Raw genomic sequence first — 21,406 nt, forward strand, 5'->3', positions numbered from 1 at the left:
CCGGCCGAGGCCGGCACCTGCCTGCTCTCCGCGCGGCCCGGCTGTCCCGGCGCTTGAGGAGAACCGCGGTGTGCCGCGCGCGCCCTGTCGCCCGCCCCGTCTAACACGTGGTCTGTCCAGTAGCGGCCACAGCATTGATCTGTTGAACGAACGAGCCAGTGTTTTCTCGTCCTTTCCGAGCCTCCCTCCGGCACCCTTTCGAGAGCTGGCCAGCGAGCGTCCTTGCCTGGACACTTCCAGTGTCCGCTGTTTTCTCCGCTGTTGTGGTTACTTAGAACGCACCTGGAACATAATAGGCTCTTGGTGCCTTTTTAGTCAGCAGATGAAAGAATACGAATTCATTTGCTTCTTGAAGGAGCAAGTTGGCTAAATATAGGTGATAGTGGAGCCAGTTCCTCGAGGGTGAGAGGAAAGCACATTGCTAAAGCCAGCAAGAGATACAAATGGAGAAAAATAACAATAAAAATGATTGTGCAAATGTTTGACATTCAAAAAACCATCCTACCATGGATAAGAAGGTCAAAAGATGGGAGCACAGTTCTACTTCAGAATTAGAGCACGGAATGATTATCAGTGTTACTCCATCACGCAGATACAAGCGTCTTGAATGTGGAGTCCTTCCCCTGTCGCGCTTTTTTCTTTTGGCATGTGCCCATCACTGTTGGGCACTAAGGACACAGCAGAAGGCAGATCGCTTTCTCACACGTGTACTGTCTAGCGAGAGGATGGGCAGCAAACGAGCACATCATTTCAAAAGATGATTAATACAGTGACGCAGAATTAAAGAGTGCCGCAGGCCTCCCCATGGGGGGGGGGGGTTGGCATTTGAACTGAGCTGCGATCAGTAAATAACCATGAAGGAAACGGGAAAGGCATTCCAGCCAGCAGACAGCACGTGTGAAGGCGCTGAGCGGAAAGAAATTTGATGTGTTGAATTGAAATAAGGCCAGTTGGGCCTGGAGGGATGTGATCTGATTTATATTTTAAGTCTGTCTTTCAGGTCCCTAGAGCTCAGACTTTGGGGGCTCAGTGACCACTTAAACATTGCTTGTTCGACTAGGTTTTTTCGCTTGTGTCCCTTGGCAGTGTTCAGTCTTTTTTTAAAGATTGATTTATTTATGCATATAGAACTGGGGCACAGGCCAGAGGTGCAGGAGGGGTGAGTGGACTCACCAAAGACAGAGCAGGAAGCAGAACAGGCAGATGGACGAAGTCCACTGCTGAGGGGAGGAGCGGGCGGGTCAGGAGAGGTCTGCCGCGCCATGTGGATTAGCTCGGGGGCCAGGTATTGAACTTGCACTGAAGCAACTGCAGCAAGCTTGCAGTGTTGCTTCCTAACCTGTTGCAATACGAGGGAGGGCCAGTGTTAAATATTTTTACAATCAGATGGACATCAGCATACAATAGGTAACGAGGGCCAACAAAAATGAATGATGATGGCAGCTTGACTTAGCTATGACAGTGCTTGCCTGTGATGAAAAACTGGCCAGCAGGGATTATTTTAATTAGGGAAAAAAAAGTTTGAGGGCAAGGAGAAGGGCTTAGTACAGCTTTGGTATTCTAGGCAGTGTTATTGACTGTAGGTAGATGGGTAAAATCAGTGCATTGGGAGAAACCAACCCTAAGAAAGCCCTTACGATTCGTCAGTAAATTAAACACAGAAGTGCCAGGTGACTCTGACCTTCTACTTTGGGTATTTACCCAAAAGAAATGAATGCAAGTGTTCAAACAAAAACTTGTGTACCACGATTCACAGCAGCACTACTCAACAAAAATCCAAAAGGTGGTAACACCCTAAGTGTCCACCACCTGATGAACAGATAAGCAAAATGTCTTATGGCCATACAATGGAATGTTTACTTAGCTGTGGAAAAGAATGAAATACTGACTTGCTGCAACATGGGTGAGCCTTGCAAACACGTGCAGACGCAGACGCAGACTCAGGGTTGCCGGCAGCGGGGCCCCGGCTGCTCAAACGGTGTGGGGCTCCTTTCTGAGTCGCGAAAACTAGCCGATAGTGATGGCTGCAGTCACGTGACTACTAAATCCCACCAAAGTGTACATTTTTAAATGGTGAATTTGATGCACTGTAACATTTTATCACAATTAAGTTTTAGCCCTGGCAGTTTAGTGCCCAGGGAGCCAGCCAACGGGAGCCGTGCCCTCCGGCAGAAGGCCCTCCCAGCCTAGCCTTGCAGCAACTGAGCCCTGAAGTGGCAGACTTCGAACTCTGGGTTCTTTAGCTGAAGTATCCTCTGTGGTGCCAGCGCCTTCATAGGCAGTTGGATACTTGGCAGTTGCCACATTTCCGGTTAATTATTCACCGAGAAAGGCCCCCTGGGGGGATGGCATGATGGGGCCAACCTGTATGTGCTGAGGGGTCTCCTTAGACTATCTAAAGGGCCACTGGAGAAGGTCTTAGTACAGCTTTGGTATTCTAGACAGGGTTGTCTTTGGTGAGTGCGAACAATGACTTCATGAGGTAGCCAGCACAAAACAGGCACCGTTAAATCAGTGAATCAGTCGGGTGAATGAATGAAGAAATATTAGTGAGAGCTTGTTTCCTTTGTGGGCTTGGTTTCCACTGTTTCTTAAACAGGGGTGCCTTGGGGAAAGGGATTAGAGCTCCAAAGGTCCCTGGAACCCCCACTTGCTCAGCTCTATACGCCCTCAGGTCATTCCCAAAAGCAAGTTCGTCTTGGTGAAGTTCGACACACAGTATCCCTACGGTGAGAAGCAGGATGAGTTCAAGCGTCTGGCTGAAAACTCGGCCTCCAGCGATGATCTCTTGGTGGCAGAGGTGGGGATCTCAGGTATGAAGGAGCTCAGATGCCTGGGGAGGGCAGAGAGGGAGGAAGTCCAGTCAGTGCCTTTCCAACTGAGCCTCACACAAGAAGTGTCCGTGGGGCACTGGCATCTCAGAGAATCTGGTGCCACTGGCCAGCTTCCCGTGAGGAGATCGTGTGACCTCACCACCTCAGCTCAGCCTGAGGTACCTGATGGGTGGGAATCCACTGGCCCCACCCTCCACCCCACGCTAAATTAAGTGTACTCTGATTGTTCAGAAAGGGTATCTGCCTCCTAGGGGACATGGTGTTACTCCATCTTCATTTCAACTCTTGTACCAAAACGATTAGATTCAGCCCAAATCCACCAGAGCTGCCATTAAACCGAAAAGCAGCTTTCAACCATAGCTACCGCTTTAGGTGATAATAGTTGCCAGCGCTGAATGGCTTATTATCCATAGAGGTAATTCATTTTTATCTTCACTTGAAACCCTGCCTGAGAAGTGAGACACATTATCCTAGTTTTACGCTTAAAGAAACTGAGGCTGAAGGGGCTTGATGGCCTCTCGGGCCATGGAGCGGGAACTAGTATCTGCCGAGCCCCGCCAGCACAGCCTTGGCCCAGCTCCCTCCCACTGGGGTGCTCTGGTTTCCTGGTGAATTCCAGAGTGGGACCCTGGGGGAGACGGCTGGCCCAGTTCTCCAGAGTACTCAGTCATTTCTTTCTCAACCGTGAGTCAGCTCCGGTGGGCTATAGTAGCGATAGTAATAGCTGACATTTACCAAATGTTTACTGTGCGCCAGGCCACTGTGCTAAGTCTTTACATGTATTTCATACTTGTGACAACTGTGAAGTACCCTGACCCCCATTTTCCAGAGGAAGTGGATGCTTAGAACATAAATCTGCTCAACAATACAGAATGGCAGAGCCAATACCCAGTGGTAGGTGGTCTTGGCCATTCCCCTTGGCCAGACGTAGGAAAGCCGTAGGAAAGCAGTGTCACAGCATCGGTCCTTCGACCTGCTACTGACAGTTAGAAAGGGCGCTGCAAATGCTTAAAGCAACCAGCTACTGCTCCTGGTTAACTACAGGTTATGTGCACATCCCCCTCAGGGCACTCCCAACAGCCCGCTTATGGTAGGAATGGTGTCCAGTGTCTACCACGAAGCCCCGTCTCCCTACGCTCCGGTTGTGTTGGCCTTTATAACGCCTACATATGCCTGGTCATTCACGCCTCCAAGCTTTTGCACTTGCAGTACTTTCTTCCTGAGAGATACTCTCCTCATCTTGTGTCAGTCTTTATGATGTTCGGGCCCCTCAGCTTATGCCATCACCACAGAAGCCTTCTGTGGCCATCTTGAGTTGAGTCGCCTATCCAGTCCCTGTCACATCACACTTTTTTTTTTTTCATCATGGCACTGGTCATTTGCGCACATTGGCTTATTATCTCCCTTTACCGTTGAGGTCAGAGACCTTGATACTTTTAATCAAAACTAGATGCCCAATACTTAGAGCAGTACCTGGCAGAGTGGGCATATAATATTCAGGATTCCCAGTTTTCAAATGAGGAAATGAAGGTCAGAGAGGTTAAATGAATAATGCCACATGGGTAGGGATTAACACAGGAGGAGTTGAAGCACAGGCAACATTTCTTCCCCTCAGCTTAGATAGCCCAGCAATCTCCTGGCCTGTGTTTCTTACATCTTCTCATCTCTGGTTTCTTCATAGATTATGGTGACAAGCTAAATATGGAGCTGAGTGAGAAATACAAGCTGGACAGTGAGAAGTACCCAGTCTTCTACCTCTTCCAGGATGGAGACTTTGAGCACCCAACTCTTTACAGTGGGGCAGTTAAGGCTGAGGCCATCCAGCGCTGGCTAAAAGAGCATGGGGTCTACCTAGGTATGCCCGGTTGCCTGCCTGCATATGATGCTCTTGCTGGGGAGTTCATCAGGGCCTCTACTGTGGAGGCCCGCCAGGCCCTCTTGAAGCGAGGGCAGGACAACCTGGCAGATGTGAAAGAGACTGAGAAGAAGTGGGCCAAACAGTACCTGAAGATCATGGGCAAAATCGTAGACCAAGGTGAAGACTTCCCAGCATCAGAGATGACCCGGATTGCCAAGCTGATTGAGAAAAACAAGATGAGCGACAGTAAGAAGGAAGAACTCCAAAAGAGCTTGAACATCCTGACTGCCTTCCAGAAGAAGGGGGCTGAGAAGGAGGAGCTCTAAAAAGGCACTCCGGTGTTCAGTGGGGGTAGGGAGGGGAAGAGTTACCTATTAGCTGTGAGGCCCTCCTGAGATTTGATGGTGTTGAGGAAAAAGTGGCAGTATAGCAGAATCTGAGTATGCCCGGAACATGCTTGGGACATCTCTAGAGCCAGTCAGGGCACAGCCGGAACACTTACTCAGAGGGCTTGTGAAATACCCCCACAGAAGGAATTGGTGCTATAAAGAATGTACTGCCCAGGTCCTCGACAGATGTAATTCTGATCCAATTAAAGTTTGTGTTTTGTTAAGCAGCTCTGAAGTCATCTGGTTTTCTTTTACAAATTATACTTTGCCCTGATGACCTGCTTTCCCCTTCAGAATTTTTTATCCCAAGGTGGTAGAAGCTCTCCCATAACATTATAAACTGGTGCCAGCTGAATGGCTGTTACTTTCTACTGGACCGCTGGTTAGTAAAAAGCATGATCCTTAAAACCGAATATTAATGAACTTTGCTGTAGTTATTTTCTGTACTCCATGACATCTATAGTAAAGTCCTAGCTTTACTGATACAATATTTCAGTGGAATTTTGAAGAGTTTAGATTTAGGCAACCAAGTAACAATCCAGTTTGACTGTCATCTAAGTTAGTCACTCCATTCAGTACTAGCTTTAGCAGAGTGGAAGAACACTGCACTGCCAAATCTGCTTTCAGGAGCAGTGAATATTGTAATGGTGAATACTTAATTGTAAGGTAAGCTCCATGACACCAGCATTTTCATTTTTGGCTACTTTACCATATCGTAGCTCTCTGAAATGTCTGACTATTCTCACACAGATTTTAAGTTGAATGGAGTAGGCGGTCTTAAATTGTTGGTGTTCCTTCACTTCAGCCTGATTGGTATTTAAAGCCACTGAAATGAAAAATGCAGGAAAATCCATGTACTGAATTGGATGGAACAAAAGCTGGGCAGCTTTTGCTGCTTGCCAACACTGGCACTCTCTACACTTGAGTAAGAATATAACTGTTTAGTCAAATGCCAGTGGTCACCTCACTCATTTAAATTAAAAAATTTGGAAGATTGTTTTGGGTATTTCTCACTGGTAATCTTCACTTTGTTACAGTTTTTTTCACATCTCTACAAAAACAAGGTCACTTCCAAAGACAGTCTTCTCTTTTAGAAAGTAGAGTAAGACAAATGGCAAGCAGGAAAATTAAAGGCACCCAGTCCCTGAAGGTCTCATCTTCAACATACCAGGGATACTTCGTTGGATCAGTCCAGATCAGAAATCACTTACAAATCTAAGTTCTTGAAAAGGCTATTAGTGTAAGAATAAATTATACAGCAGAAACCTGTCAAGTATTTTTCATTAAAGAGGGCCTGCTTAACCAAAAAAAATAAACACATGCCTTTTGCAGCAACATGGATAGACCTAGGAAAGACCATGCTTAGTGAAATAAGCCCAAAAGAAAAGGAAAAATACCGGATGGGTTTCACTCATAGCAGGAGTATAACAGACCAGGCGAGGAAATGATGATAATGAACAGCTATATACTAGAGACATTTTATGGGGGTGAAGTGGGAAGTGGGATCAAAAACAATGGGGGGAGGGAAATGCACTGGACTGTGGTGATGGCACACGGGTGATTTGGTGATGGGAAGCCCATGGGGATTGCAACTGAGATAGAAAAATGCACAAAATGATGTAAAAATACACTTTTTGAAAAGAACAAAGGAAAAAAATAGTAATAAATTCTCAATGGATTAAAAAAAAAAGAGGCCCTGTTTATAGCTTAGATAACCTGAAGCACACAGACCCTGGATCAAAGTCCTGTTCTTAGAAAACTTACAGGTTACCTCAGAGCCAAGAGCCAACAAGTTGGTTGGTATTTATCCACACACACACACACACACACACACACACACACACACACAAAAGATTTGCATCAGTAGAGATTAACAGGATCAAACAAGTCTTTAAAACAAAATAAGGTAGTGTGGAGTGTTCTGGATTTCAGCTCATTTCACCAGTGCCTCAGAGTGGGATTCATACACAACCTTGACCTGCTAGGTGTTTTAGATGGTAGCCTTATCTGCAGTAACTACTTTTCTCACGTCAAGTGGCCCAGTGACTAGGATGTATGGAAGCAGGACATCGCAGAAAAACTGCTCTTAAGTATAAAATGCTGCAGGTGCCCACTAAGTCATTTTTATAAGCACCTGGTTGCTTCCCCTCCATTTGTCATGTGAAATACAGGTCTGCATTGAGGGAGGAACATGAAAAAGTGTAAACCTTGGTAAAGTTTTTTTAAAACAAGGTAACCACTGGGATGGAACGCATAACTGAAGCAGCACAAACTGCCTTTTCCGGGTTCAAAATGGGTCATTTGCTATCATGAGACAGGCCACTTAGGAGGGGAAGACTAGTTCCTGCACCATATTCGCATGTTGGACTAAATGATCTCAGCCTATGGGTTCATGTATTCCTGGATAAACCGTATCAGCCCTTCTGGAATCCTCCAACTTCTCATTGAACACAGAAATGTCATTCCCTCAGCTACAAAGCCCTGAATGTTCTGACGCCTGCTCTCTCCTATTGCATCCCTATTCCTTTCATTAAATTCTTGCTACTTGAGCCTTTTCTTCAGTCCCTGGAACATGCGGAGCTGTTTCCTATTTGGGGGCCTTGGCACCTGCATCCCCTTTTCCACGCTGACTCATCATTTAGTTCAGATGGCACCACCTGAGATAGATCATCCTGACAGTCATTTTCTAACTTCTTTATGAAACAGAACTTAATAATAAACCAATACCTGTCTCTTCCCCCACCTTGACCACTAACTAGGATGTGGGGTCTCATTTACCAACACCTCAGCAGCTAATATAGAATCTGGCACACAGTAAATAAGTATCTGATGCCTGTATGCTGAATAAATACTAGCATGCAAGGTTCCACTTTGAACAAAAAGTCTAGTGACCTTTGAGTAAATATCTTGAATTCAGAAATATAATTTTGATGTGAAATAATAGTACAAAATTGAGATTAACTGTGTCATTCAAAAAGTCTAGGAAGCCAAACAAATTTCACCCGGGCAGGAATGCCAACTTAAGATCAAAGTTTTATAAATTAACCTAGTTAAGTTTGTTATGCTTCAGTTAATTCTGATGAAGGAAAAAATACTTTCTATATTAATATATAGAGTTTCAATAACAAGACCGTAAGTAACATTGAAACCCCCTTTTATAAAAGTTAAAATGAAAGACAATCCAGATCCAACAGTGATTGCAAAATATAATGCAATTTTGAACAATTAAAATTATGAAAATATACAAAATAGATGGGTGAAACAGCTATGCATTTGTACATTTTCCATTATGTGGAGAACACTAAAAATTTATCTACCTTTATCCACATCAGATAAACCACCAAATGTTTGCTTTGGAGTATCTTAACTTAGGATCTCAGTAGTATAAAAAGCAGTTAATTTTTCAGTCTGTAAACAGTAGTCAGTCGTGGTTTTTTTTCCTCATTTCTGTTTTTTAAATATCAATCACACAAAAACAAACAAACAAAAAACCCACAAAAACTGAAACAGCAGCAGCAGCAATGGGTTATTTGGGAATTCTCTTCAAATACCAATGATATACAACTGCTAGAGAGGGTGATTTTTCTCTTAAGAGTGTATATATATATATACACACACACATATATATATATACCTCTATATATATATATAACTATGTATATATATATAAATATATATATATATATTTAACTGTACACACAATTTATAGTGCCTAACAATGTCCAAAAGAACAGATCAGTAAAAGAGATTGGCCATTTCTGCATAATTTTTTTTAACAATTACCTCAAAATGTCAAGAGGTTGGATCTAACTGAAATGCTACATTTAGTAGGAAAGTCAGCAAGTACCAGAGGAAACATTATTTGTCACTAAAACCAGTGGAGGTCCAAGAAGCCCCTATACAAGACTATCCAGGAGAGCACTGGAGTCTTGTGTTGTCCCTGAGGGCAAGGCTAACCCGCGGAATACAGGTGCTGAATTACCAAGGTCAGTTGATAAGACTTGTTTCAAAGAGCATGTCTAATTCTATATACAGTATTTTTGGACATTCAAAGAAACGTCATTTTAAGAACACATGCCACAAACACACAAAGCTCCATCAAAATGGACCATAGTTTTATGAAATGATAGGTTGTCATTAAATTATGTTCAGAATCAGAATTTTCAATTCATCTTGTCAAGGCAGTTTTTCCTTTTGGGACGGGTTTTAACCGCTGTGGCTACTAATTTACATAAAAAATGACTTTTTAATTACTTGAACTGGGATTTCCAACAAATCTTATTTTGAACAGGTAACGTAGTATTTTTCTTAAAAATTTCTTTCAAGTTTGAACAGTTATTCATCACCCTATGAAACTGTGAGTCTAAGAATGTCAAGATGAGAGGACACAATGCAGCTGTTTTGTATACAGAGATTTTCCAAGCTCTCATTTTTAAAAGAAAAAAGTATCACATTTCACTGTAAAGGTTAGTTGGAAAGAACTTTAAAGTCAAAACCAATCCCACAGCAGGTGCTTGAGATGCCTCATCAAAATTCATGTCTTTGCTCTTACAGAATTACCAACTTTAACAGTATTTGGGTAACAAAAGACCAAAAACAGATGAACAGATTTAAACACAAAAAGTTATCAAAGCCATTGTATAAACCGTAGTAACATTTTCAAGAGCAATGTTTAACTTTCGTCAGACCAACCTCTGAAGCTGTAGTTTTGGGGAGCTCCAGATGAACAATATAAACGCCATCTTGATGTCATTCTCAAGCTCAAAGAAAGTAAACAGTCTCAACAGATAATATTTTTGCCAGCCTCAAAACTTAAGACAAGTTAAGTCCATAATATACATTCCTTCCTTCCCAAGACCCCTTAAGAAAACACTAAAGTACTTATTTTTGAGTGTGTGTGTGTGTGCGTGACACACACACACACACGTCAAAGCATATACATATATAATATATATATAGCTCACAAAACCAATGACATTAGTATTAGACTTGCCTGCATAAAATATGTACACCTCTCTTTAAAACAGTGATTCCCATCTTTTGCACACGGATGAAAGACAGCAAGCTAGCCCCGGCAGGCTGTAAGTGACCCGCACTGCTCTCCCCTCCGACACGCTGTTCAGTTAGCAGCCGTCTGTGATGGGACGCACACAGGAGCTGGGGTGAGATGTGCTGGCCATCAGGACTAAGGGCCAAATAAAGAGCGCCTGTCATCACTTGTGTGACACCCTTCACGGGCAGGAGCTTGTGCCAAACTGCATCTGAGACCCTGTGGATACTTGGCTTCTGTGGGAGTCAACAGCTGAGGAAGCCTCAAAGGTGGGAAGGAAGGGGTTCCCAGCCAAGGCACCCACTACTTCTGCTTTCAAAGCTCAAGGACCAAACCGAAATGCCACCTGCTCTAATGACAGGGTCGTTCATGGCTCTGAGGTCAAGGCTTTATGCTTAATTTCTATTGCTGCTTTTACAGGATACATCCACCAGAAGTTTCTGGTGATGGGAGGGAAGAAGAAAGGTGGATTTCTCTTGCGGCTGCCATTTGCATATGAACATGTATAAAAAGTGGTCAAACCCAGATGAGGGTCCTGCTTCTGTTTTATGTACAATAATTTAATCAGTGTATACATTTAATACCTAAAAAATTAATTCACAATCAAAGTCCTTCATGCATTTTATGAGGAAGTTCTGGATTAAAATGATGGTCAACCAGGTGTAGTTTCTGCCCGGGAAGATGATGTCATTTTCTGTTGCAGAGTCATCAGTGCCTGTGGTTCACACTTCCTTAAATTTTTAGTTTCTTTGTGGTCTCAAGTCTTTTTTTCAGCAGCTCCCCAATTTCCAGAAGTGAGTGCAGATAACTACTCTGCACCTTCCCTTGCACAGTCTTTGAATATTTTCTCTCTTCCTACAAAGGAGACAAGAATTAGTGGCCTTTCTCAGAAGGAACTAGCAGAAGATTGTAGTTTCTCAGATACTTAAAGTGATAAACATCTGGTGTCCCTGGAAGCCCCATCAATACAGAAAGTGTCATTTTCAAAGGCTAAAATTCATCAGAAATGTCTTTTTCCATGTGATTTTTCACTAAGACACTGGCATTGGCATCACTCTTTCAAGTAACTTGTTACAATATAAAGTTAAAAAAATGAAATTACTGAATATTAACTTTTAATCAAGAAAAAGGGTTAAAATTATCAAGTAGTTTAAGCATGAAATAACTAACATTTCATTATGAGATGTACAAAAAAGAAAAATTGAGATTTCTTCTTTTTATTTTTCATCAAAAAGAAATACATTATTAATTTGCACATCATGATACACACTTTTTTAAAGGCATCAAATTTACCTGTACTGGTTAGACTACTCATGGGGATTGCTCCATACCGACAAAGTTCAAGGGTTCAAGAAGCCAAACAACCACAAAGACCAAAGATATCAGAACCCTACTCGGACATGTGAGTTAAATATCTGCTGCATATTTGACCTGTGGCATATTTTACTTTTCCAAACATAAGGATTTTAAAAAAGGAAAACTGCAATACTAAAATAATTCTTCAATCATTTTAATTACTACTGAGTCTAAATCCATTCCAATGTACATAGAAACACCACTGAACGCTGTGCTTAGCTGGCTAAAACCAAACATCTGAAATTCCCTTGTTAACACAGCTGCTTTCTTTTCACCAGTACTAATTCTACTCCTCACTAATCCATCATTAGCTTTCATAGTAAAAAAAGCAACTCCAAAAATATTCAAGAAGGAGAGAAGAGGGGCGAGATAAACACCTACAGTCACCAAAAACGTAAGGACTATTCTCAGGGACCTTCTGATCACAAGTCCTCTAAGGAGAGAATGATAATTTGAGAACAGTAACTTTTCCTTTGCATAAATATGAGAACATCTGAATATATAACTTACTAATGATAGCCTACAAGTCTCTTACCAATGAGAGAGAAGTGTCTTCTATAATAAGTTCTTCAAGTTTAAGTGCAATTAGATGTGCTTCAAGCCCTTTAATGTGATCCACAACATTGGAAATCAAGGTCTGAAGCCCAGTAACATAGTCTTGGAAACTGGTAAAGACAGGTGGCTGGAAAAATATTTTTTTTTTTAAGTTAAAAGATTGTGAGACATATTTCCCATGCTTGTATCACATAAACTCTACTGATTTCATGACAGCATTACATGACTTAATGCTATTAACTGGAATGGATACAATTTTGAATATGAAGGCAATCTCTCAAACCATGATAAATTTTATTACCACCAAACAGAGCTAACCCAGCAATGATAACAAGTTTTTTTTCTTTGTGGTGGGGAAAGCAGGGAGTTATTTCACTCTGAGGAAATACCAACAGAAAATTGGAGATGAAAAACTAATAGAAAATCTTTGCTGATAATTACTCAACTCAAGGCTGGGAAACTTAGAAAACTAAGATTTCATCACCTTGTTTATAGATTATATTTCCTGAAAGATTAAGAACAGAAATGGAATATTCGAAATTCTAATGGAAAAAATAATGGGTACCACACCCAAATTAATTATGAGAAAGTAGTTAAGGGGAACTTTCCCTAGTAGATACTAGAGTATATTACAAAGTTGACATTAAACCCAGGTGACACAGGTATATAAGCAAACCGACAAAGAGTGAAAGGAAACAAGCCCCAAGAAAAGAATGAAGGATGTAAGAAAATTTAAATGGTGGCATTTCAAAACAATGTTTTCAAATGGGTGAATGGGACTGAGATAACTAGCCAAATATTTGGAAATATAAAATAGAAACTTTGGGCCTCCCTGGTGGCACAGGGACTAAGTCTCAGGAAATGAAACTAGTGGCAGTCACTGAAGCATGATTTTGATCCCTGGACAGAGAGGTAACTCACATGCTGCAACACACCTCTCCTGTCTCACCTGCTACTCCCTTCAGCATGTTCAGCTCTCTACTTTGTCTGGTGAATCCTCTTACTCCCTGCATCTCTGGCCTATACCCCAGTTCTTAGATGCATAAATAAATTTTAAAAAATAGTAAATACTAAAATAAATTCTACACAGATTAAATACTTAAATATTACGAGAAATCTATCAAAACACCAGAAGAAAATAAAAGTAACAACTTCCATAATCAGGAATTTTAAAACTTTTTTTTTGCTTAGAACAGGGGTGTTAGCCAGAGGTGGGGACATGAGAGGTGGCAGTGAGGGTACTCCAGAGACAGAGTGGGGAGCAGAACAGCAGATCTCCTGTCCTGAAATAACACTGCTGAGGGGAGCAGCAGGAGACAGGAGATGTCTGCTGCACCATGTGGGTCAGCAACCTGGTTGCATATCACACTCAGGCTGCAGTGGTGACAGCACTGAGACTTAATCTCCAGGCCACCAGGGAGGCCCTAAAATGCCTTTCTAAACATAACAATAATTTAAGAATCATTTTTAAAAATTTATTTTAAAAATTATCATATAGACAATAAAAATCATTCAAGTTAAACAACAGCAACAAAACCTATACCATACATGATACAGGATTACACTAACTATTGTGTGAAGAGAACAATAGCTCAAAAATACTAATAAGAAATTTGGGCAAAGACAGGAATAGAAAAAATGTCTACAATATATTTCTCATTTAATTAAAAAAAAAAAAAAAAAAAAAACCAGGTAACAGAAACCTAGCAATCAACTGGGTAGTCTGGCTAGCATTTCACTCAAGAAGTCCTCTTGAGCGAGACAACATCAGTAAAAAAATTTTTAGAAAGAAAAAAGAGAATACTAGTGTTTGTCTATCATAGACATAGACTATACTATTGTGGAAAGTAAAAATGTATGTAATAATTTCAGATCTATGGGATCTGAAACAATTACATTATAAATCTCTGTGAATGTCCACATTTTAATAGCAGTTTTACTTACAATTTCCAATGATGATATAATAATGTAACAAAATGGCATATAAACTTATTCAAAGTAATGAGCTACAGTCTATATTTGCTAACAAGAAGTGAAGGACAGCAAGTGAAAACAAAAACACGCACAGGAAGCTGCAGAACTGTTTTGTTCATGGTGGCTATCATCAATTGGTGGGTGTGTGGGCGGTCTTCATCTTTTTTTGTTTTTAAAGATTTATTTATGCATACAGAACTGTAGTACAGGCCAGATGTAGGGGGGAAAGGATTCACCAGAGACGGAGTGGGGAGCAGGACAGGCAGATGGACTGAAACACACTGCTGAGGGCGGCAGCAGGGAGACGGGAGCGGTCTGCTGCCCACGTGGGTCGCTCCCTGGCCGGGGATGGAACTCGTGCTGCAGGGGCTGCGGACAGCTTCACAGTGCTGCTCTTTAATCAGCTGCGCCAACAGGGAGGGCCCGATCTTCACCTTTTCACATCTTTAGCTGACTTTGGTAGTCAGAAAAATAGGAAAGCTATTCTTATCTTTGAAAATCAGAAAAGCAACAACCACAAAAATCTAAATACCAAAGGCAGTTGACTTGACTAATGCTAGGCCTGTAGGCTTTCATCAGGAGAAAGAGCAACAGAGCCAACTCTGCACTAATGATCTATTAAATTATCTTGAACAAAGTGAAAAGAAAAAAGGGTTTGAAATTTCATTCAGTCACTAATCCAAATCTAAGTGGTAACAGCCTAGTACATATCTATAAAGATCTATATAGAACCCCTGCATTGTGTGAGAAGTCAAAATTCCCACTAAAACGACCATTACTTTCAAGCTGCAACAATAACTGTATTGGTACAGTGAAAAAAAATCTCGGGCCCTCCCTGGTGGCGCAGCAGGTTACAGCACAGCACTAAGAAGCTGCAGCTGCCTCAGCACGAGTTCAATCCCCGCCTGCCCCGGAGGTGACCACAGGGCGCGGCAGACCTCTCCTGACCCGCCCACTGCTCCCCTCAGCAGTGGACTTCGTCGATCTGCCTCTTCTGCTCCCAACTGTCTCTGGTGAAGCCTCTCACCACTCCTGCACCTCTGGCCTGTGCCCCAGCTCTGTATGCATAAGTAAATAAATCTTTAAGAAAAAAAAAAAGGAAAAATCTCACACTAATAATGACAGGATAAATTCAAACACTAATAAAACAGCGTATCATAAACAGAATTAATCTGAAGTAATTTTCCATATGAAAAGGACACAAATTATGTCTGACACATCCAAAAATTAAGTTAATAAAAGTGGGAGGAAACACTAAAATTGAATACAAATAGAAATAAATATATCCTATTTAGTTCACACTAATAAATGAATCTCAATTTTGAAAACCAGTGCTTTTAAAGAATAACTTAATCATCGACATGCACTAAAACATATTAAAAAAACAAAAAGGAAAAGAAATATAAACGTTATTTCATATTTGCTATCAGAACTAATAGTATAATTGATGTGCTAGTGCTAAAACTATTAACGTATTTATTGTAATGAAAAATTTACTAGTAAATGAGTAAATATCAATGTTCTGGTGCTCTGTGAAAAGGAAGTCACAAGTATGGAATGAGGAAGGACTAAAAGAACTGCAATACTGGACTAAAGCTAGAGGAAGAAAGCAGCTGACTCAAAGCCGTGTCAGAGCCTTAGTAAGATTCCAGCATTTAGGAAAAGGCATAGTTAACATAACAGGGAAATTTTGAAGATCAACACTATAGTGTTATTATAGACATAATGAATTTCTTGTGTGTGAAAATGTCTTCAGTATTTGTTCTATCTTGGTAAGTGTCACCAAGACTACACATCTTTCAAGTGGTTAAAGCAATGACAAGCAGAGTGGGGAAATAACAGCTCTAAAGCAAACTTAAAAAGTGGTGACTCAAGTGATGATATACATGGAATATTAGGATATTGTTACAGTAGTTTTTCAGCTTTTCTACAGATTTATTTTTAAGTTGGGGGGAAATAATATGGTTGTCTGTGAAAATGAAAACCAGCACGCAGCCAGGTTGTGACATGTGCTGTTATTACCATGATGATGCTTGTCTCTTTTTTCTTCTTTTTCTTTTTCTGTAAATTTAATTTATATGGCCGCAGAACATTCTCACAGTAACTGGACACCCAAAGGATAATAGAAATAGTCTGAAAGAGGAAAAATTGTAATATGTCGGTAAGGATTATACTTAAAATTTCTATCAGGCAGTTAAATGTAATAGATTAAACAAAGAAATCCCCTTCAGTTTTTTCTCTAACTCTCTACCCTCTAATTCTTATGATCATCACATTGACAGTATCTGTTGATGAAATATTAACACAGCTCAAACCTTTATCTTTCTTTTGGTTCTCCTAGGTCTAACCATCCTCCACTCAATTTCCTTTCACTTCCATACAGGAAGTGGGGATTTAAAAACTTGCTTTTCATTCAAGGGCAAAGTTTGAATTCCTGTGCATGGAATCCAAAGGGTTTTTACAACCTTCTCTCTAGTCAGGTAAGAAGCTTTCTCAGCTCATAAACCTTAAATAGAGAAATCTTCCTAGCTGGTCAGTAAGTTAGATATTTACGCGTCTTCTCCTGTGCTAAAGTGTGTGTATATACATATCGTTATTCATTCATTCACTGTCTTTTAGACAACTAGCAATTCTTAAAACAGAGAATACTGTCCTAGGGAAGCTTATAAATAAAAGGGGATGAAAAGTAAATAAACATGAAAGGAATAAAAGGAAAGATAGTGGATCATGAGTAGTAGCAACCTTTCTCTTTCCTAACTTATGAGCAGCTCTGCTACATCAGATCCTGAATTTCTCTGCCACTATATAGAATCTCAGAAATTAGTAATCAACAACAACAAAAAGAGAAACTAGAGGCATTAATTTAAACAACATAACAGCTGAATCAAAGGATAATGAAGAGAAAACAGCTACATATGGAGTAAATCAGGTTATCTTTAGAGGAGGGCAGCAAATCTTACAAACTTTTACTTAAACATGAATGAAATCTCAGTATTTGTTGAAGAGTTGCTTCAGAAAGCTTTTTTTTTTTTTTTAATTTCCAATTACCAAAATGCAGAGGTAGAAGATTAAAGAACAGATATAAGGCACCTGTTACTTGTTCATTTTTTGGAAAATTAAACCTACACACAATTAAGGAAAATCGAGTTTTTTAGAAAGAGAACAAAAACATACCTCAACAAAGAAGACTAGATTTTCTAAAAGACTAGGATGTGTTTTCAAATTACCATCTTTAACTTCTAAGAGGTCACCTTTACATTTATAGAAGACATCTGGAAACAGAAAAATAGTTTATGGTTTATTCAGTCTTTTGTTCATGCTATTTTAGAACACAATGCATAATCTAATAAAGAATAAGCAAATGTGAAAGCTTACTCCAGCAAGCATTTTCCTCCATAGTAAACCAAACACCAAAAACTGTTTTAAGTGCTTTAAAAAATCAAGTTCTTCAAAATACTGAAAAGAGCTTTACTGCCTTCAAAATAGAAAAGGTACTCTTTAAAGTATGTTTTAGGGCTTAAACAAAAACAAAGCCTTGCCACCAGTGGGCCACTGGCACAATAAATTAAGACTCCATTTGAATGGGTCCGAAAGACTAAAATGCACTGGAGAAATGCACTCTCATAAACAAATACTACTTATTAACCTCATAATTTGATCCTTCCTTAATTTTCATTCTCCATTTGGGCAATCAAAGATCTACTTAAGCTTTTGAAAAGACCCAATAGATTCAGAACGTGTGTGTATCCTTTACTGACCAATTTCTACTTCTAGGAATTTATTTAATCCCAAGGAATTACTTAAGTACTCAACATTTGTGTCCCAAGATGTTCATTTCTGCATTGTTAGAAATATGTTATTACAAATAACTCACAGCATAATCCACTATGGACTTAGTGGGGGAGTACATAAACAAATTTCATACCTGATATGTACTGTGGAATATTAAGCAGTCCTTAAAACTAATGGCAGCATATATAACTGACAGTGTAAGATATCTAAGATAATAAAAAGTTAAAGCCAGAAAAGCACATTCTTATATTAAAAAGAAAAATTACTATTCCCAAAGGTGTTATATAGGAGTATAGCCTCGAAACACTACTTAGTTACCTCTGGGGGGACAGGGCTGGAAAAGGAAAAAGACCACCTCCCTATTTGTGTACTGTTTTTTAAGAAGTATCTACTACTTCTGTAATCAAAGCCTTTTAAAGTTAAAATCATGTCTTTTAAAATACCAAAAGCATGATTACTTTCAAATCCTCTTTCAAGTTTGTATTTTAAAAAACAAGAATGAGGATTCCACAGTAAGCTTACCTTTTAATTGTTCTAATAAAGACTTAAGACTATTCTCTATGCGCTCCTGGATCTCCACTGTATCCTCTAAAATTGAAAGAGTGAAATTTTTTGAGTTATTTTCTAGTAAGATAAAGATCAATACCTGCAAGCAACTCATAAGCTACTCATATTTTTCTCTTAAAAACCAAAGGCAGGGCCCTCCCTGGTGGCGCAGCAGGTTAAAGCACAGCACTAAAGAAGCTAAAGCCACTTCAGCACGAGTTCAATCCCCACCCTGGAAGTGACCAACACCACTTGGCAGACCTCTCCTGACCCGCCCGCTGCTCCCCTCAGAAGTGCACTTCATTTATCTGCCTGTTCTGCTCCCCACTCTGTCTCTGGCCTGTACCCCAGTTCTGTATGCATAAATATATAAGTCTTAAAAAAAAAAACAAGAGAAAGGAAAAGTTAAAATATATTCATTACCTTTCTCACAAAAGCACTACCTAAAATTCTCAGGAAGAATAGAAATCTGTTTCAAGTACTCTAAATGACAGGCTGAACAAACCTTATGGTTTAGAAACAAACCAACAGTCTTAGAAACTGGAACATTTGTGATTTTTCACTAGGTTTGAGAGCTTAGTTAAAAACAAAACAAACAAAAACTCTTCTCTACGAAGTTTAGCTCTTCACTGCTAAGGAGTTCAATCTGAAATCCCACAAAACTTCAAAATATCAAGGATTTCCTCAACTTTTGAACTTAACAAGTGACTCAAACAAACGTTTTAGTTTCTCAGACATTCTTTTGTAATCTGTAATATTTCTAGAATAGATTCATCTTATTTTTCCCAATATTTGAGGTTATAGCTTGTTTATTACATAAATATTTACCAAGTTTTCCATGACAAAGACCTGATAATATATTCAGTTAAATGTACACTTACCTAAACCACTGGTATCCAGCTCATAAATATCACTAAGAAGATAAAAAGAGCTGATCTGACAATGAGAACAACCAGAATTTAAAAATGCAGCCATTCTTGTAGGTACAGGACCAAGGAAAGGATACTGGAAAAGAAAGGGGGGAAAAGTTATCACCTTTAAATCTATCAAATTAATACAAAGTAAGAAAAAATGGGACTATAATTATTTGATAAAAATCTCTTGGTAATTAATTCACAAAGTACAGATTAGTAAACTAAGACTAAATCACTATTGTGAAAATATTACTTATTGATAGTTTTTAAATATATCATTACAAAACTAAACATATTTTGCTTTTTCTCAGATTCAGCTTAGATACTGAGGAAGATTCTGCAATTCCCCTGGTATGTTTCCTTTTTCCTCAAATCCCATAAAGTGGAAAAAAAATTTCATTCTTTACTGTTCATCCACAACAGTCAGATTACTGAAATGTTTATGGTAAATACGTATTCCTCAGTATGTACCTGAATTTCCTTCTCAATAAATCGCTTTCCCTCCTCCAGGGTCACTTCCAACTGTTGAAGGAGCAAACGAAGAATATCAATCCGGGAGGATACACCATTTTCAGTGGTCTTCTCTGAGTTCTTTGGTTCCACAGGGTGGTTAAGACTTGGAAGTCCACTGATCAGCCTCAATGTTAAGGAACGGATTCTTAACCACATGGTCTCCTCCTCTAAGGAAAGCTTCTTATGTTCTTCAGAAACATCCCTTAAAAAGAAACATTCCCAAGATGTCCTTTTATTCAATGGGTTGCCTTTAAGTCCTTCAACAAATCACTTTTATTAGTCAAATAAATGCACTTGAATAGTCCCAAATTTCACTCACTAGCTGAATCATCTTGGACAAATCAAAATTGCTCAAGTCTACATTTTGGTATAAAGTGGAAATAACCTATCTAACAAGTTATTTCCCCCTAAGTGAGCTTTTTTTGCTGATGGTAAAACACATGACATAATATACTCAAAGGACAGGGTTAAAAAAAAAACTACAAGGAAACTTACCTTGACAAACACACACCAGGTATAAGAACAAGTTTGGTATAGACCCTTTCAAACTATTGCAATATAGATATACAAGAGTACAACTTTATGTAAACCAATAAACTAGGGTCACAGTATTTTGCGAAATACATTTCTCAAGTAACAGTGTGTAAAAAAAGAGTTAACATAGCAGCTCCACATACCATCATGTTTTAAACGACTATTTATAAGAACAGTCCTGGCTAGTAACCGGAACTTGGCATTCCAGCCATTCCCTAGGTGAGAGTGGCTGCTGTGTCTAGACCACCTGGACCAACTGGATGTGAATAGCTGCTTTCCTTCTAGGGTCTCAAGTGTAGGCTCGTGCTGGACAGAGCATGCTACAAAGTCATGAAGTAAATCATGGTCATTAAATCTCCTGGGTTTCCCTGGTAGAAAACACTGCCTGGGAACGGCTGTACTTTCTGCTGGAGAGAGCAGCACACTCGACACATCTCGCGGCAAGAGTGTGCGCCCCAGATCTGTGTGTAGTTCTCCAGGCTCCACCTGTGTCTTCTTGCCTTGCTGATCCTGTCATGCGTCCCTTTGCTAGAAGAAACCTGAGCTGTGAATGCATCGCTCTTGAGTCTCAACAGACCTCCTGCAAACTGATGAATAGAGTCCTGGCAATTTTCAAATCGCAGTATATCCAGAGCTACCTCACACATGTCACTGCATATTTGCACATTTATTTCCCAAGGCTTCACTCCTCTAGAAGTAGAAATGCTGATTAAATGGCATTTAGCATTTTCAATCTTCATACATCACTAGAATTTCCTTACAGAAAGAGAACAATCCCATGGAGATAAATATACAGCCACCATTTCCACTACAGACTTGCAGGCCACAAGTATTAATCTTCTTTACCTTTGTCCAATAAGCTGAAAAAAAGTAACTGCTGTAAGGTACACTTTTTGAGCTTCTTTTAAAGCTCTTTGTCTCAATGTTTTATATTTGCTTCTGGAATTTCTAAGGAATTTGAGTATAACTTTTAATTCATTTGGAATCCATTAATATGCTGTAAAGACAGACCTGGCTTTTTTTTTAAATTACAAAAGTTTACTTTTACATCATTTTGTACATTTTTTTTTCCCATCTCAATTGTAATCCCC

The 21,406-nt window shown here is 39.8% G+C and overlaps 2 protein-coding genes across 5 annotated transcripts in view; one reads left to right on the plus strand and one right to left on the minus strand.

Annotated features, from left to right (window-relative positions):
• ERP29 (endoplasmic reticulum protein 29) overlaps window positions 1-5,309 on the plus strand; it is a 7,753-nt gene extending 2,444 nt beyond the window's left edge. Inside the window, exons 3-4 of the mRNA XM_012730888.1 lie at window positions 2,624-2,813; window positions 4,516-5,309. Of these exons, the coding sequence (XP_012586342.1) occupies window positions 2,624-2,813; window positions 4,516-5,018 (693 nt within the window). The 3' untranslated portion in view covers window positions 5,019-5,309. The remainder of the gene's footprint in view (window positions 1-2,623; window positions 2,814-4,515) is intronic.
• Window positions 5,310-8,218: 2,909 nt separating this feature from the next.
• Window positions 8,219-21,406, minus strand: part of NAA25 (N(alpha)-acetyltransferase 25, NatB auxiliary subunit) — a 60,200-nt gene continuing 47,012 nt past the window's right edge. For all 4 annotated transcript variants that reach the window (XM_012731096.1, XM_012731095.1, XM_004691073.2 and 1 more), the window contains exons 19-25: window positions 19,740-19,983; window positions 19,236-19,359; window positions 18,331-18,396; window positions 17,191-17,288; window positions 16,039-16,149; window positions 12,023-12,169; window positions 8,219-10,986 (exon numbers count right to left, since the gene is read on the minus strand). In XM_012731096.1, coding sequence (XP_012586550.1) covers window positions 10,864-10,986; window positions 12,023-12,169; window positions 16,039-16,149; window positions 17,191-17,288; window positions 18,331-18,396; window positions 19,236-19,359; window positions 19,740-19,983 — 913 coding nt within the window. In that variant the 3' untranslated portion in view covers window positions 8,219-10,863. The remainder of the gene's footprint in view (window positions 10,987-12,022; window positions 12,170-16,038; window positions 16,150-17,190; window positions 17,289-18,330; window positions 18,397-19,235; window positions 19,360-19,739; window positions 19,984-21,406) is intronic.

This window comes from Condylura cristata, unplaced genomic scaffold (genome assembly GCF_000260355.1).
Source record: "Condylura cristata isolate star-nosed mole 26May11 unplaced genomic scaffold, ConCri1.0 scaffold00029, whole genome shotgun sequence".
Classification (NCBI taxonomy): domain Eukaryota; kingdom Metazoa; phylum Chordata; class Mammalia; order Eulipotyphla; family Talpidae; genus Condylura; species Condylura cristata.